We start from the raw sequence: 16,142 nt of genomic DNA on the forward strand, positions 1-16,142 counted from the left end.
AAAGTGTTATTTGTCAGAACCCTTAAGGAAAGGTTGTATTAGGTTTCAAACAGCCTGAAAATTTTGTATATGAAGGCACCTAAGAATGTTAATCTGTATTCAAAAGAAGTCAATGTTGTTATTCTTCAGATACGAAGATCTTTTAAAAAGCCTACCATTGCCAGAATATTGTAATCCAGAAGGAAAATTCAACTTGGCCTCTCATTTGCCAGGATTTTTTGTACGCCCTGATCTAGGACCCAGGTTGTGCAGTGCCTATGGTGGGTATATATTTGCGTTTCTGTGTACTTGGAATTACATGAAATTTTAACTTCTGTCCGATGATAAATTGTCTAGTGATTTTTTAGGCTCTACTAAATCCGTTTTTTAGTAATCCATTGAAATCTTTTTTTTCTGTCAAACATTATATTAGAAATTAATAGCCAATATAGTTAAGTACTTGCTAATTCCTTGCAAAATATTTACTTCTTCTAGTAATTTGATTTTTGTGGAAATTTCTTGGATTGTGGCTCTTGGGGAGCAGGCTTTGGAGCAAGGAAACTAAAGCTCAAATTACAATTAACGAATTTTCCTCATAGAGCTGATTTTAGGGAGAATATCTAGGATATGTATTCAGTCAAATAAAATTCTATTTTACACACAGGTGTAGCTGCTGCTAAAGATCATGACATAGGAACGACAAACCTTCACGTGGAAGTCTCTGACGTCGTAAATATTCTAGTCTATGTTGGCATAGCAAAAGGAAATGGCATTCTCTCAAAAGCAGGTAAAGAAACTTGAAGAATAGAGGTCTGGAATGAAATTGAATAACCACACACACTCGGATTTATTATCTAGAATATCAGCCTCTGAGTAAACAGCAAAGATTGCAAAAAGAATTGCAGTGGATATAGAGATATTCTAATCTTTATTACTTTAAGAATGCTTTATTTACCTGTCTTTTTTTCAATATAGTAGAACTTTTAATTTTAAAAATTAGCATTTTTATTTGCTCCTTTCCTATCTTTAAATGTTCTGTTTGTGAAAATAAACTGTTAGGCTTACTTATAAACACTTTATTGGAGAATAGAAACTGGGTCCTGGGGTTCTGAGGATGATTAAGATTTGGTTTGTGCCTCAAACATTCTTCATTTTTTTCCCTCTACTGTCAGAGACAGAAGGGATCTTTTCTCCTAAGTAGATGCAACCATTCTGTCCATTGTGTAGGTTTTAGATTCCATCCTCTGGATTTCTTTCTGAAACCTTGTTCCATCTGCTGTCGCCTTCTATGTAAATAGGTCTTTAAACTTTTCCTCTGCGCTAGTTATTTTCTTCAGAGTAGAAGTACACTCTAGACTATTCCTTCTTTCTCAGAAGAAAACCTTCAAATCTCATCTCCTTGCCACCATCCTATAGCTCCTGCCTTCATAACAAATTCTTTGCTGTCTTTGTCAGCTCTTACTCACATTTCAGTTCAATGCAAGTTGGCCTTATACCTGCTGCCTCACTGAAATTACTATTACTGCAGCCCTCACTAACATTCACAACTGGATAAGTGGTCTCGTGATTTCTTTCTGGTCTTCTTAATGCTTGCCCCTCTGAAGTAAATGGCACTGTTGTTGATCACTGCCTCTTCTTTACATACGGCCGTTAGCTTCTGTGATACTACTCCCCTAGTTCTTAACTAACCTTATAGAATCCCAGGCTTTCCTAGAGTCAGAGAGTTTTTTTTCTACCTTTTCTAGTTTACAGGTACTTTATATGAAATTCTGTGCATGACCCAGTCACCACGTACATCACCAGCTCTCTATCTGGAGCCAAGAATGTATGTAAAGCTTAATGACTAGGTGCTGAGGACATGGGGGTTCCTATAGTATTCACTCTACTTTTCTGTGTATTTGACAGCTTCCATAAAACACAACCTAAATTCCCCCAAAACTAAAAACTCATACTGTTTCTCAGCTTCCTAAATTGACACTTAATTATAATTGATAAACTCTTTGCCTCCCCGACTCCCAAGGATTTGAGAGTCAGGCACACTTGGATTGTAGTCCCAGCTCTGATACAGAAATGTGTGACGTGCGCTTCAGAATACTTATCTTTTCAAAGCCTGTGACTCCACAGAGTCAATGATCTCTTTTGTGCCTCATTGCACTTTGTTCCAATCAGCCCCTATAGCATTTGTTCTACAAACAGAAGTTATGCCTGCTTTTCTCCTCCACTAGTGTCTCATGTCCTTGAAGGCTGAGACTTCGTTATTCGTCTTTGTTACTGCTCACCTCCCATCCCACATTTATAGTATAGTATTTTGTGTTTTAAGAAAACATTCATCATTTTAATCCTGTGGCTGCCTTTATCTGAAGCTTTTGTCACTCTTTATAGATGATCACCAAAAAAAGGAGTGATTAAAAAAAAAAAATGTTGGGGCGCCTGGGTGGCTCAGTCGTTAAGCGGCTGCCTTCAGCTTAGGTCATGATCCCAGTGTTCTGGGATCAAGCCCCGCATTGGGCTACCTGCTCAGCGGGAAGCCTGCTTCTCCCTCTCCTACTCCCCCTGCTTGTGTTCCCTCTCTCACTGCCTAATAAATAAAATCTAAAAAAATAAAATAAAAAATAAAGTGTTTTAGGGTAAATGCTTAAAACACCTCAAGAAATACTGACCTACTTAAAGCATAAGCTTTTTCCTCCACCTGGAATGGCTGTTCTACACACTTGTCTCCCTGGCAAATCCCTTCAAAGTGTAGCTCATGTTGTCATCTCCTCCTAGAGAGGCCTTCATTTAAAAAAAGCTTTCCCTACCGCAATAATCCCCCTCCTCCTTTTTTTTCCTTAAGATTTTATATATTTATTTTGAGAGCGAGAGCATGGGCAGGGGGAGGGGGCAGAGGGAGAGGAGGAAGCAGACTCCCCGATGAGCAAGGAGCATGATGCAGGGCTTGATCCCAGAACCCTGAGATCAGTACCTGAGCCTAAGGCAGACGCTTAACTGACTGTGCCACCCAGGTGCCCCACCCCTCCTCTTTTTTTTTAATTCAAAGAGCAGTAAAATTTATTTATTTGGGTTTTTTTTAAGATTTTATTTATTTATTTGACAGAGAGAGAGCACAAGCAGGGGGAGCAGCAGGCAGAGGGAGAAGCAGGAAGCCCATTGCGGGACTTTGACCCAGGCACCTCAAAGAACAGTAAAATTTAAAGGAAAAAAAAAATTGGGGAATCATTCTGAGGTCGCCAGTTTGTAATTTTGTTAACACATAACATTTGAGAACTGAACCAGTCTTTGTATATCTTTTGTATTCCTATGATTGCATTTACCGCACTGTGTGGTATTTTTATTTCCTACATTTATTAATACTCTCTTTTACTCTGTGAGGTCTTGACTGGGTCTTGTTTAACTCTATTCCCCAACATTCTAGGACAGTGCCTTGCATACATTGTAAATACTTAATGTCTGAATAAAGAAATCCTTGCAACCAACTTTAAACATAAAAAAGAATTTACTGTTACAAATTAAGAAACACCTGATGTATTCTTTATAGCAAACAATAAATTTCTTTTACTCTCAAAAGAACATTTCTTTAAAATATTCACTGTAGTTGGGGCACCTGAGTGGCATTCAGTTAAGCATCCAACTCGGTTTCCACTCAGGTCATGATCTCAGGGTCGTGAGATTGAGCCCCTCATCGGGCTCCACGCTGAGCTGGTGCTTGCCTGCTTAGGATTCTCTCTCCCCTTCTCCCTCTGCCTGCCCCTCACCCCCCAAAAATAAAATAGAGGTTATGATCCTTGCCTAGCTTACTAGGTAGTTAGTAGTGGTCATGAAAGTCTTTTGTAAGTTATGAAATGCTGTATGAGTACAAATCATTGTTATGACCACCCCCTTGGGACAGGAAGAAAGTTGGTGAAGTTTGATTTAGAAACCCTTGAGTTTTTAATCTCTCGTTCCTTGGTTTGCAGAAAACAAATGATCCGGGAAAGTTACTGTTACTCTGTCCCTTGTTACACATGGTCAGTGTTTTCTCTTATGTAACAGTTTACTGGGTTTACTTCCTCTTTAAGAGTCGTGATCTAGTCAGGCACTATACTGTTCTAGTAGATCAATTCTAGGATACTTGGCTTTCTGGTAGTTTTTACGGACCGATTTGAAAATATTCTCCTATGTTTCAGGAATACTCAAGAAATTTGAGGAAGAAGATTTGGATGACATTTTAAGAAAACGATTGAAGGACTCAAGTGAAATACCTGGTGCTCTGTGGCATATTTATGCAGGGAAAGACATTGACAAGATAAGGGAATTTCTTCAAAAGGTATAAATTTAGGTTGCAAATAGTTTATCTCTTTACCTTGAGCAAGGACTTAGTAATTTTTCAATGTAACCTCATTTAGCATTCAGGAATATAAGATCATTAAGTAATTTTTACTTCAAAAGAGAAGGGGACTTCTTACTGTTAAAAGTCAAAAGCTCCTTTCTCTTGCTCCTTTTGAAGCCTGTTTTGTGTTGAGGTATTTGAATGGCAACAACTTCTCAGTTGCTAGTGCTCTCCTGTCTCCTTAGAGCAACGAACTAATCTGTTGATGAGTCAGATGTTACCCTTGGTGAAAAGTGGTGAAAATTAATATTAATATGTCATAGAAACATCTAAAGAAGGTAGGATCTTTTTTTTTAATTCGATTAATAGTTTTGGCTGTTGACGTGGGCAGTAATTCTGCTCTTAACCACATCAATTGCTCTGTTATACTTAGTTGAATAGACTGAAATTTTGAGTAATCGTACCTTTAATTTAGTTGTTAGACACTGAATGAAACTGACATATTAATTTAGAATGGTTAGTTCGGTCCTTTGCTCAAATATTTGCTAAATCTGCAATTATTGATTAAAGGGACCATCATTGCTGCTTTTCTTATTATACTTCATTTTCTTTCAGAATGGACTTAAGGTTTGTCTCTGTGTTCAGTATGAAGTAAAAGAGCTGTAGCTCTGTACCTCTATCTTATCTCAGAATACCTACCAGTATTTTAACTTAAACTATTATAAATTATGCTTTTTAAAGCAGAATGATTATTTCACAGGTTAGTAAAAGGGTCCCTTGAAATTGATTTGTCAAAGATTAGAGGGTTAGCAACATAAAGGTATTTATCTTTGTACTTACATTTTTAAAAAAAGCAAGATCAGGAAATGTTTAAGTCTGTACATATGGATAGTTCCGCTTTTGACAAAAAAGCTACTAAACTAAGCTTTTCCTAATCTCTGTGGTATACTTTTGAAACAATTGTAAGGAAGAAACCAAAGGAACGGAAACTTCATGGTGGATGGAAGAGGTGAGAAGGTGCTAGTATGATTTATTTTATTAACAGCATCTCAGTGTGCAATATTGTTTTAATATCCTTTGGCTTTTCAAATTGTTATAGAACATTATTTTCTTTAACTTAAGCACATGCATTGTTCCATAAGATTCTAAAAACAAAAGATGGTTATTGTAAGGAAAATTGAAATTTAACTGAACAGAATTTACTATTTCCCTTACTTAAAATTGAAGCGTATATTTCAATTTTAATTCATATTGCAGATTTCAAAAGAACAAGGCCTTGAAGTTCTACCAGAACATGATCCGATACGTGACCAAAGTTGGTATGTGAACAAAAAGCTCCGCCAAAGACTATTTGAGGAATATGGAGTCAGAACCTGTACTCTCATTCAGTTCCTTGGTGATGCCATTGTGTTACCAGCAGGAGCACTTCATCAGGTACATAAAAACTTATTTCTCACACATCTATTACTGAAGGAACTGATTTTGAAAAAGAAATTGTTCTGACAAGTTAGAGAATGATCTGCACCCAGTTAGCTTTCATTAAGAAATCACTAAAATAGCTTTCCAGTGCTTGAAGAGATCTTACATAATTAAATGCTTTGAGAACTTAAATTGTTTCAGCGTGAGCCAGATTTCCATTTTTGTATTGTTTCCGGTTTAGTGGATCAAAATCTCATTTTTAAGACTTTTTATGGAGGAAAAAGAGATACTATATGTTCAGTTCTCAGTAGTGAGACTTAGCACTTAAGTATTAAGACTTAAGAGATCACATATTTTCTAAGGCACCAGATTGAGCAGAATGAAGTGTTGGCTAGACCATTCCATAATTCAGGCTTTTAGTGTAACTCCTGCCTTGTTGTTTGCTAACAGCAGTAGCATGTCCAAAGGAAGATACGTAATTTTTATAGCTATTAATCCATAAAATTTAAAAACTAAAATAAACACGTTACCTTTGTTTCTGTGGCTTGACTATGTGGCACCTGGAAAAAAGGCATAGAAAGATACTGGGCATGGAGGATTGGGTTAAAAGCATACGGTGGATTCCTATAAATAGACTGGAGCTACCACAGACCAGTTAGCCCTCATAGTAACAGAGTGTGCAGAGTAATCCCCAAAACCCCAAAACCTAGTTTGCCTCAGTTGGTTCTCCACATTTTCTACCACCTGGTAGTTGAGATGTATCTGATATGTGTACCTTTTTTTTTTTTTTTTTTTTTTTACCAAGGAATGTTTTTCACATTTTATATAACTATGCAATTACTCCCTACACCATTATATAATAGCACAAATATTCCTTAAGTGATAATAGTTGCTTAGTTTTTAACATGTCAAGCTCAGGGTTAGATTTATCATTCTTAGATATCAGATAGCATTTATGACCGTAAAATACAAACATCATAATAATTATACCTGTTTCACTACCTTAACTTCTTGGAGAAAAAAATACATTAAATGTATTAAGTTTAATGCATTATTTATATTAAATTGTTTTATTTTCCCATGGTCTTACCTAATCATTTCGGGGATGTTGTATCATTTATGATTCAAGTTCCCACATACCATTTTTTTTGCCTTCTAGTGTCCTATCAGAAAAGAGCTGATCTGTATGAAAATGTAAAACACCCTCAATGGAGCAGCCTATTTAAGAGGATAGTACAGTCAATCTTTTGTAAATAGAATTCTTTGATAATACAAGACAGGTTCCCTTGAAAATCCTAATAAATTATTTGACTTATCCAGTATCTATTTTCCTAAAGTTAAACTGGACATTGCATTTTTTTAAATTGAGGTATAATTTTAGTGCATAGTTCTATAAGTTTTGACAAATACATAGTTAGGTAACAACACAACAAAATACCAAACACTTGCATCACTCCTAAAAATTCCCTCCTGCCACTTTTTAGTCAACTTCTCCCATCTGACGTTCCTACAACTACTTACGTTTTCCTCCTATAGTTCTGCCTTTACTAGAATGTCATATAATATGTAGCCTTTGAGTCTGACTTTTCTTTTAAAATATATAATAAATTCAACATTCTTCTATGTTGTTGTGTATACCAGTAGTTGGATTCTTTTTATTGCTGGGTAGTTGTTCATTATATAAATGTAACAGTTTTTTAAATCCATTCACTAATCGAAGAATATTTGGGTGTTTTCTAGCTTGGGACAATATTAAGTAAAGCCACCAAAAATTTTGCATACAGGTTTTTCTGTGAACATTGATTTTCATTTCAGTTTGATAAATACCAAGTGATGGGATTTCCTGGTCATATAATAAATGTATGATTAACTTCACAAGAAACTGTCAGGTGGTTTTCCAAAGTGATTGTGCCATTTTCTATTCCCCAAAGTAGTGTATGTGATTTCTGTTTCCTCTGCTTATTGTCAGTTTGGTTTTTAAACATTTGAATAAGTGTGCACTGGTATCACATTGTAGATTTAATTTACTTTTTCCTAATAACTAAGTATGTCTAGCATCTTTTCATGTGCTTATTTGCCATCATCTATATATCTCTTTTGGTAAATCTGTGTGTTCAAATATTTTATACATTTTGAAGTTGGATTTTTCTTTCTTCTTAGTAAGTTTTTGAGTGTTCTTAACTACTCTACTTTATAAGCCCTACATCTGATATATGCTTTGCAAATATATTGTCCTGATCTGTGACTTGTCCTTACATTTTCTTAATGGTGTCTTCCTAAGAGAAGTGTTTTATTTTTTTAATTTATTTTTTATTTTTTTTATTATGATATGTTATTCACCGTACAGTACATCATTAGTTTTTGATGTAGTGAAGTGTTTTAATTCTGATGAAATTCAGGTGATCAGTTTTTTCTTTTATGTATCATACTTTTATTGTTGTATATCCAGAATTGCTGCCTAGCCCCAGATAGCAAACATTTTCTCTTACATTTTCTTCTAGAAGCTTTCTTGTGGTTAGTTTTAAATTTAGATCTGTAATCTGGTTTTAGTTAATTTTTGTACATTGTGCAAAGTATGGACCAAGGTCCGATGTATATATATGTATTTTTTGGTATGGATAGTTTAGTTGTTTTAGGCTATTTTCAAATAATTTTTTATTTTGAAATGTAATGTAGTGATACGATTTTTAAGAATCTAAGTAGTACAAAAGGGTTTACGGTAAAAATTCAGTCTTTTTCTCACCTTTGCCCCCAGTTGCCCTCCTTCAGAAGCAATCCCTGTTTACCACAGAGATTCCATGCCATGTACGTGTCTCTCTCTGTTGCTTTTTTGTGGGTAGAGAGCCATGTTTTCTCAAAATAGTAGGCACAGTGATCCTCTTAAAAAGTTTAGCTCACATAACATTGCTCAAAGCTTCACAAGGCCCTAAATGATCCGTATTTGTATCCTGTCCATGCCCTCATGTGTACACACACATAACCCCCTTCACTGTCTTTCTTCCCTCCTCCTTACTTCTCTCTGGCTCCCCAGCTCTCTCTGTAGTTTTCACATACACCGTGCAAGTGTCCATCGCAGGGCCATGGTGCTTGCTAATTCTCTGGCCCAGAATTCTTCTTTCAGGTATCTCTAAGACTTGCTTCTTCACATCCTTTAAAGGTTTGTTTGCTCAGATGTCACCTTTCTCAGTGGGGTCTTCCTTAACCACCCTAGTTTTAAAGTGCAAATTGTGTCCCCAAATTCCCTGTCATCTTCTCTGCTTTATTTTCCATTTCAATCATCACCTTCTAACATTATTCATAATTTATTTACTTAGTTTATTGTCCTCTAATCCACACTGGAATGTAAGGTTCACAGGGACAGTTTTCTGTGTTTTTCATTGCTCTCTCCCATGTTTAGAATAATGCACTTAAATATTTGTAAGTCCTGACAGCCTGAAAATATGTTCTCATACACAACATATTTTTGCACAAGTACAGATGAAAACAAAGTTATGACTTTACATAATTTATATATATTGTGTTCTTTGTACAAACATGTAAACTTCGGCCTCTTCTTAAATGTGTCTTCTGGCTACTTCAGAAAGTTTACTTAGGTTGGAATCTAACTTCCAATTATGACTATATACGTAAGTACATAGGAAAACATGCTTTCTTTTGAGATATATAGAAATATCACTTAGATTCTAGAGAGCAAATTTCATCATAGATTTCTAGAGTATAAAAGATGTTATACTTAAATACAGCATGTATAACCTAGATTGGCAAATTCTATTCTGAGCTCTGCTACTAACTTGCTGAGTGTTCCAAGACCACTCTGCTGCATATCTTGGCATAGAATTGCCAGCTATAAGCACAAAAATTTCTGTCTTCTTTTCCTTATGTGGTGTGATAATGACAGCATGGTTATGTGTACTCTGTTGAAAGGGTGTTGTCCATGACTCAGAAGTGATGATAATGTGGTTTTGAGAGAGAATTAGAAGGAAGTAAGAACTCTCTGTTCACAATATTAATTTGGATTTGAGATGTATTATTATTTCCAACTTAGTCCTTAGAGGTCCTGAAAACTTTTCATTGATGACTTCACTTCCAATAGACTACAGGTAGCCCTTAACATAAACCCAGACTCTAAATTAGTGCTTCTCATGTGTTCGCATACATCAGGATTTCCTAGATTTGATAAAACACAGATTGCAGGACCCTACCCCCAGAATTTCTGATTCAATGGATTTGAGGAGGGACCTGAAATTTTACATTTCTAACAAGTCCCCAGGTGATGCTTATGTTACTCTTTGAGGAACACACTTCAAAAACCATTGCAAATACAAAGGCCTTGCAAACCCAAGGCACCTAATCAAAAAATGGTTTTGACCAGATATGATACATTTTATTCTGGTTTGTCAGCAGGGAGCACTTTGAGAAGCCACACTGAGGGAAAGTATCATAGCCACAATCCTCCATATATTAAGAACAATTGCAGGCTTAATCTTCTGTTGGCAAACATGAGTGAATCTGTGAAACTCCAGTATATCACTAGGTGGAGCAGGTGGACCCTGCCCTCCAGGATTTGCTTTGCTTAGCTCTAGTACCCTGATGTCCTCAGTGGCCTTCATTTCATTCATGCATTCATTCATTCATTTTATTTTAAAGATTTTATTTATTTGAGAGAGAGCAGGGAGAGGGGTAGAGGGAGAAGCAGACTCTCCACTGAGCAGGGAGCCTGACACAGGGCTAGATTTCAGGACCTGAGATCATGACCCTAGCTGAAGGCAGATGTTTAACTTACTGAGCCACCCAGGCGCCCCAGTGGCCTTCGTTTTAAACAGCAACAGTTTTTTTTTTTTTAAGCCACAAAATCTTTAGGATAAATTTGTGCTTAACTACTTATCTTAATTGATCATGTTTTCTCACTCATAGTTTATAATATTGCTAAGTTGTGAATTTTCTGCATTCATAATGCTAAAAGGACTTTGGCAAAATCTTTCGCTCTTAAGTTCTCATAAGTCAGTATGTATATGACATTCACAGTGTCAAGATGATAACCTTCCTACTGTCAACACAAAGAGTTACATTTTCTTAACATTACCTATTTATGATTACAATTGATCCTGTGGACAAGTATGAATAAGAGAGTCTGTCAAGGAAGTGAAATGTAAATAAATCAAGGATAGTTGAAAAAGGGGATTGGTGGAATGGGAAGTTCAAATGGGTTCTACTTTTAAGACTAAACTTTGTCTCTTCAAACTCTAACCTGTAAGCCTTTAAGCAAAATATTATCAGGTTGAGGTCATCAGAAAGCATAATAGCATTTTTAAGCACTAATAAAAGTCACCGTTCTAAAAGTGATTTTAAAACAACCATGAACTGGCAAAAACTGACAGAATCAACTTTTTTTAGAACTCTAGAATCTAATCCAAATATACATCAATTGGGGGACTGTTCAGTGAAGAAAAGGGCAGCTGACTTGGGGCATTTAAGGAAATCTCTGACAGGTCACTGGCTGACCACTGAGATAACAGAACAGAGACTTCAGTGATCATACCCAACAAGGAACACAGCCTTTGCAAGAATAGTGTGGAAAAGTCACAAAAGAAATGGATGACTGCAGCCTTGTCTGACAGAAGCAAACCCTGAGGCAGAGAGAGAATCTGATTTTCAGTAACCACATTATAATGTTCAGGTGTCCAGTTTTCAGCAAAAAGTTTTAAGACATACATAGACACTATAAAGTATGTCTATTCATAGGGGAAAACAGTCAGAAGAAACTGTCCCTGAGGAAGCCCAGACATTGGACTTACTAGACATAGACTTTATGTCAGCTGTCTGAAATGTACTCAGAGAGCTAAAGGAAACTGGTAAAGAGGATCAGGAAGATGACATATGAACAAAATTAGAATATTGATGAAGAGACAAATTATAAAACAGTAGAACTAGACATGCTGAAAGAAAGGTACATGCCAAAACTTTTGAAGGACTTAATCCCCATGGCATGTTCACATAAGTGGAAGACATAACAAGATAGGACATTTGGAAACTATGCTGGTGTGACTGAGTTAATATAGGACCATAAAGCATCTGTTAGACAAGATGTTACAGGAGCTGGGCTCCTGTTAGCTTGCCATTTGTTGGCTGGTTTATCTTGGAACAGGCACTGAACTTCTTATCCATAGTTTCCTGCTCCATGAAATAGAGCATCTGTTCTAGAGACACAGTGAAGATCCAGTGAGCCTGTATAGCAGTGCTGAAAATGTGAGGCATCATTGTGTTCATCTTGCAGAGGAACCGACAGCCTAATGATTAAAGGAAGAGAATGTTTATATATGCTACCAGGTTATCAGTTGAGGGACAGTGCTTGACCTAAAGAACTCTGCAGACTTGAGCAGCTGTTCAGACATTGCCCAGAGGAGGAATTTCAGGGCCTTTGGAATCCATCACTCTATTGTTAGATTTTTTCTCTATTCCCCACTTATTATCTTCTTCTTCTCATGCCTCCCAGTTAAACTTAATTTCATCATTTTAAAATTAGAAATAGTGTAGTGGTGCCTGGGTGGCTCAGTTGGTTGAGTGTCCAGCTCTTGATTTCAGCTCAGGTCCTGATCTCAGAGTCGTGTGTTGAGCTCTGCACTCAACGTGGAGTCTGCTTGTCCCTCTCTGTCTGTTTCTCTCTCTTTCTCCCAAGTAAATAAAATCTTTTAAAAAAAATTAGAATTAGTATAAATGCTTAGTTTTCAGTTATTTATCCTTTCCCAGGAATATTATGATATCCTTTCACTTATCACTAGAAGACAACCTAGAATGTCATAAAATCCAGATTGGATCAGCTTGGTCCTTTCTATGTCATTATACTAAGCGTTAAGAGAAGAAAACAGTTCCAAGAAATAGGGAAGTACTAAGTCAGTTTGTACATGGTGTACAAAGAACAGACAAGACTGTTGACTGGCTTCTTGTGAAAACCATTTATTTAGTCAGGGGAGGAACAACTATTGAGAACAGTGGTACTGATGCCACTGGAGCCTGAAGGTTTACTTTAGTTGGTAATTTGAGAAAAGCACACATAAAATCCTCGGGTAATTCTAAAACTATTGTGAGTGATAGATCTATTTGGAACTACAGTTTTCATCCCCGTTCTTCACAAACTAAATTTCATTTCTTTTGCTTTCATTTACTTTCTGTTGTAAAAGTTAATGGTGAGGGGCATCGGTTAAACGTCCAGCTCTTGATTTCAGCTCAAGTCATGATCTCAGGCCCCAACCAAGTTGAGCTCCACGCTCAGCGGGGAGTCTCCTTGAGATTCTCTTCCTCGGTCTCTCCCTCTGCTCCTCCCCTCCTCTCTCTCTCTCAAATAAATAATCTTTAAAAAAAAAAAAAAGGTAACAGTGAAATGACCCAAATACTCAAAGCCAAAGGAGCAGCAACAAACATCAGATTCTTTGCACTGAATGGTAAAGCAGACACTTTCCAGTTAGCTTTTTTTTTTTTTTTTTTTTAAGTAACACCAAAAAATCACCTTGACTAAATTGATAATTTTGGATCTGATTATCAGCCTCTCTGAAGGATTCCTGGAAAAGTTCTGTTCTTTCCATCATTTAAAAATATTCCATGTCGGTGTGCCTGGGTGGCTCAGTCACTAAGCATCTGCCTTCGGCTCAGGTCATGATCCCAGGGGCCTGCTTCTCCCTCTCTCACTCCCCCTGCTTGCGTTCCCTCTCTCGCTGCCTCTGTCTCTGTCAAATAAATAAATAAAATCTTAAAAAAATTCCATATACAAAGTCCCTCGGAGGCATGAAAACTTTTCAGTGATGTAACTCATATAAGTATAGTGTTCTGCTTTGAAATGCATTTGATATTTCGGAGAAAATAAGTTCTCTGGTATTCCTGCCTCCTAAAATTGATCTTTTACTGTACTGTTTTTGTTTTGGGAATAGGTACAGAATTTTCACAGCTGTATTCAGGTAACTGAAGACTTTGTGTCCCCAGAACATCTTGTACAGTCATTTCATTTAACACAGGAACTGAGACTTTTGAAGGAGGAAATCAATTATGATGATAAACTACAGGTAAGAGACAAGCTTTCTAACAAGCTCCTGCTCTACATGCCTTTTATATTCAGAGATAGGGTACCTGCAGAACAGCTTAGGTCCTCACTGCCTAGTCTGTCACATTTGGATAACAACCACAGGCTAACAATATGCGTTTAATTGTTTGAATTTTAGTGGCCCTTATCCTAACTTTCAACCATGACATTTGTTTTTCTTGAATTTGGCTTTCTTTCATTAAGAAAAAAAATTGTTTTAATAGCAATTTTCATTTGTTACTTTATCTCCAGCTGAAGTGATTAGAAATACCAACATCTCTTTCAGGTTAAAAATATATTGTATCATGCAGTCAAGGAAATGGTGAGAGCTTTGAAGATACATGAAGATGAAGTAGAGGATATGGAAGAAAATTAGGTGTGGTCCAGTTTGATGTTTTTAGGCCATTGAACTGGAATTTCTCTTGAACGATGACATGTATGCACATTGACTTAAGCTTCATAAAACCATCAGTGCCAAGAAATTCTCTTTTGTAGTAATTACTTGTTACTGATACCGCAGCAGTATGGCATACGTCACAGCTCCTGTGATTCAATGTTAGTTATGAAAACAAGCTAAATTTAAAAAGCAGCGCTTCATAGCTGTTTTTGTATTATAGTGTATATGAAGTTTGTGAAAATGCCAGATTTAAAATGATGTATTTATTTTTGAAAAAAAAAAAAACCACAAAATTCTATGCTATATTGTTGATCAAGTGTAAATGTGACCTTGTACAGTTTACTAAAATAACTGATATTTTTCACTACATTGAGACAGTTACTGTGAGAATAGGACACAAACACCAGCTATTGCCTGCATTTGGGAAATTGCTGAATCGCACAGCATTCATGTCATAATCAGAAAATTACTGCCAAATAATTGTAAAATTTGTAAAATATGAAGTATATAAAGTAGATACTAAATATGGACACTTCAATATTTTGTTGAAGCTATTGACTGTACAATTAAACATTTTCAAAAGGTGTAATTTATTTAAAATTGTCTCATTTTGGTAAAATTTATGTGAACTTTTAAAGCTAAATATTAAACTTAATATGCTATGTAAATATATACATATATACATTTAATGATGTATTTTTTTAAAACATTGGCTTGCTTTTATTTGTTAAAAGTGCAAGTGTTACATATGGCTTTGTACATTAAAGTTGAAAGGGGTTTTACATTTTCCATTAAAAGGACTTTATCAGAAAATGGCTTGTTCCAGAGTTCTTCCTCTTATGACATACATACTACTGGGGATTCATCATCATGACAACTACTAGCATTTTCTTATGATACAGCATTCTTTTCTGGAACAATTTTCCTTTGTTTTACTCTTATAAGTTTCCAGCTTTTCTGCAGATTTTATGAGCCATCATCGCTTCTCACCCTTTTGGCTAAAATCAGGTGTAGGTTTTATGAGCCATCGTAAGTGTCTCAATAATACTTGTCCTGTGGCCCAACTAAAGAAAGGAATACAGGTAACTCCCATTTGTTATTTATGAACACATTTTCATTGAAAGAAGAACCCATACATGAATTTAAAAAGCCATGATTATGAGTGTATGTGATTAATTTCAAGTAAGTGTTTTTCATAGCAGAGATAGCTGATAATACAGTTTTGTGGGTGGGAGGAAGGCAGGCGAAATAGCGGCAGGGAAGAGACTAAAGTCAGCCAGCCTCGGCTGAATATGAGTTCTGTTTGGAAATTTGCTTTAATTTGAAGTCTTGGCTTTAATAGCTGACTGTTACCAGTTGGTTGCTTTGAGGTTCACATAGCCTTAACGATTTGAATGCTCCCGGAAATACATAGTCCTCCACTGACACCTGCAGGATATGGAGGGGACAGCCTTTTATTTTCATCTGAAAGCACATAGTTTAAACGAAAAAAGTAAGCAGCCCAAGTTGTGACCTTGTAAGTTGCTTAGTTTTCCTCCTGTTGTTTCTGTCTACCATTTTTAGCTCCGTGTGAGCTATTTATTATATCCCCTTCTACTCCAGACAGGATGCAGCCAGGAATGTGAGCAGTTACATTTCACATTAATGCCCCACGTGACACAAAAGTTAATGGGATGGATGATGACTACTGGGCTAGAAAAGTTGGGCTGAGGAATAGTTCAAATGATTATGTGAATCTTCTTTTGTAAGTTTTTGACTTTTTAATACTGTTCTTCAAAACATGTTTCATTGCATTTAAAATGGTACTTTTTGCTTAACACTTTCGAAAGTCCTATCTGATTTAATTTTGTTGTGAAATTAATTTCAAGCCCAAGATATTAATTCTGGAGTAGACTGCCTGCTTGTCCCCTAAAGTCTGCCAAGAACCCAAAGTTTTATGCTGATTTTCTTCCAGAAGGTTTTGCTGCTTT

At 36.3% G+C, this 16,142-nt stretch overlaps 1 protein-coding gene across 6 annotated transcripts in view; it reads left to right on the forward strand.

The window, feature by feature from the left end:
* Positions 1 to 14,985, forward strand: part of JMJD1C (jumonji domain containing 1C) — a 321,235-nt gene extending 306,250 nt beyond the window's left edge. For all 6 annotated transcript variants that reach the window (XM_040624460.1, XM_040624457.1, XM_040624459.1 and 3 more), the window contains 6 exons: positions 130 to 260; positions 644 to 766; positions 4,143 to 4,282; positions 5,543 to 5,719; positions 13,627 to 13,758; positions 14,062 to 14,985. In XM_040624460.1, the coding sequence (XP_040480394.1) occupies positions 130 to 260; positions 644 to 766; positions 4,143 to 4,282; positions 5,543 to 5,719; positions 13,627 to 13,758; positions 14,062 to 14,151 (793 nt within the window). In that variant the 3' untranslated portion in view covers positions 14,152 to 14,985. The remainder of the gene's footprint in view (positions 1 to 129; positions 261 to 643; positions 767 to 4,142; positions 4,283 to 5,542; positions 5,720 to 13,626; positions 13,759 to 14,061) is intronic.
* Positions 14,986 to 16,142: the final 1,157 nt, after the last annotated feature.

This window comes from Ursus maritimus, unplaced genomic scaffold (assembly GCF_017311325.1).
Source record: "Ursus maritimus isolate PB19 unplaced genomic scaffold, ASM1731132v1 scaffold_7, whole genome shotgun sequence".
NCBI classification, from domain to species: domain Eukaryota; kingdom Metazoa; phylum Chordata; class Mammalia; order Carnivora; family Ursidae; genus Ursus; species Ursus maritimus.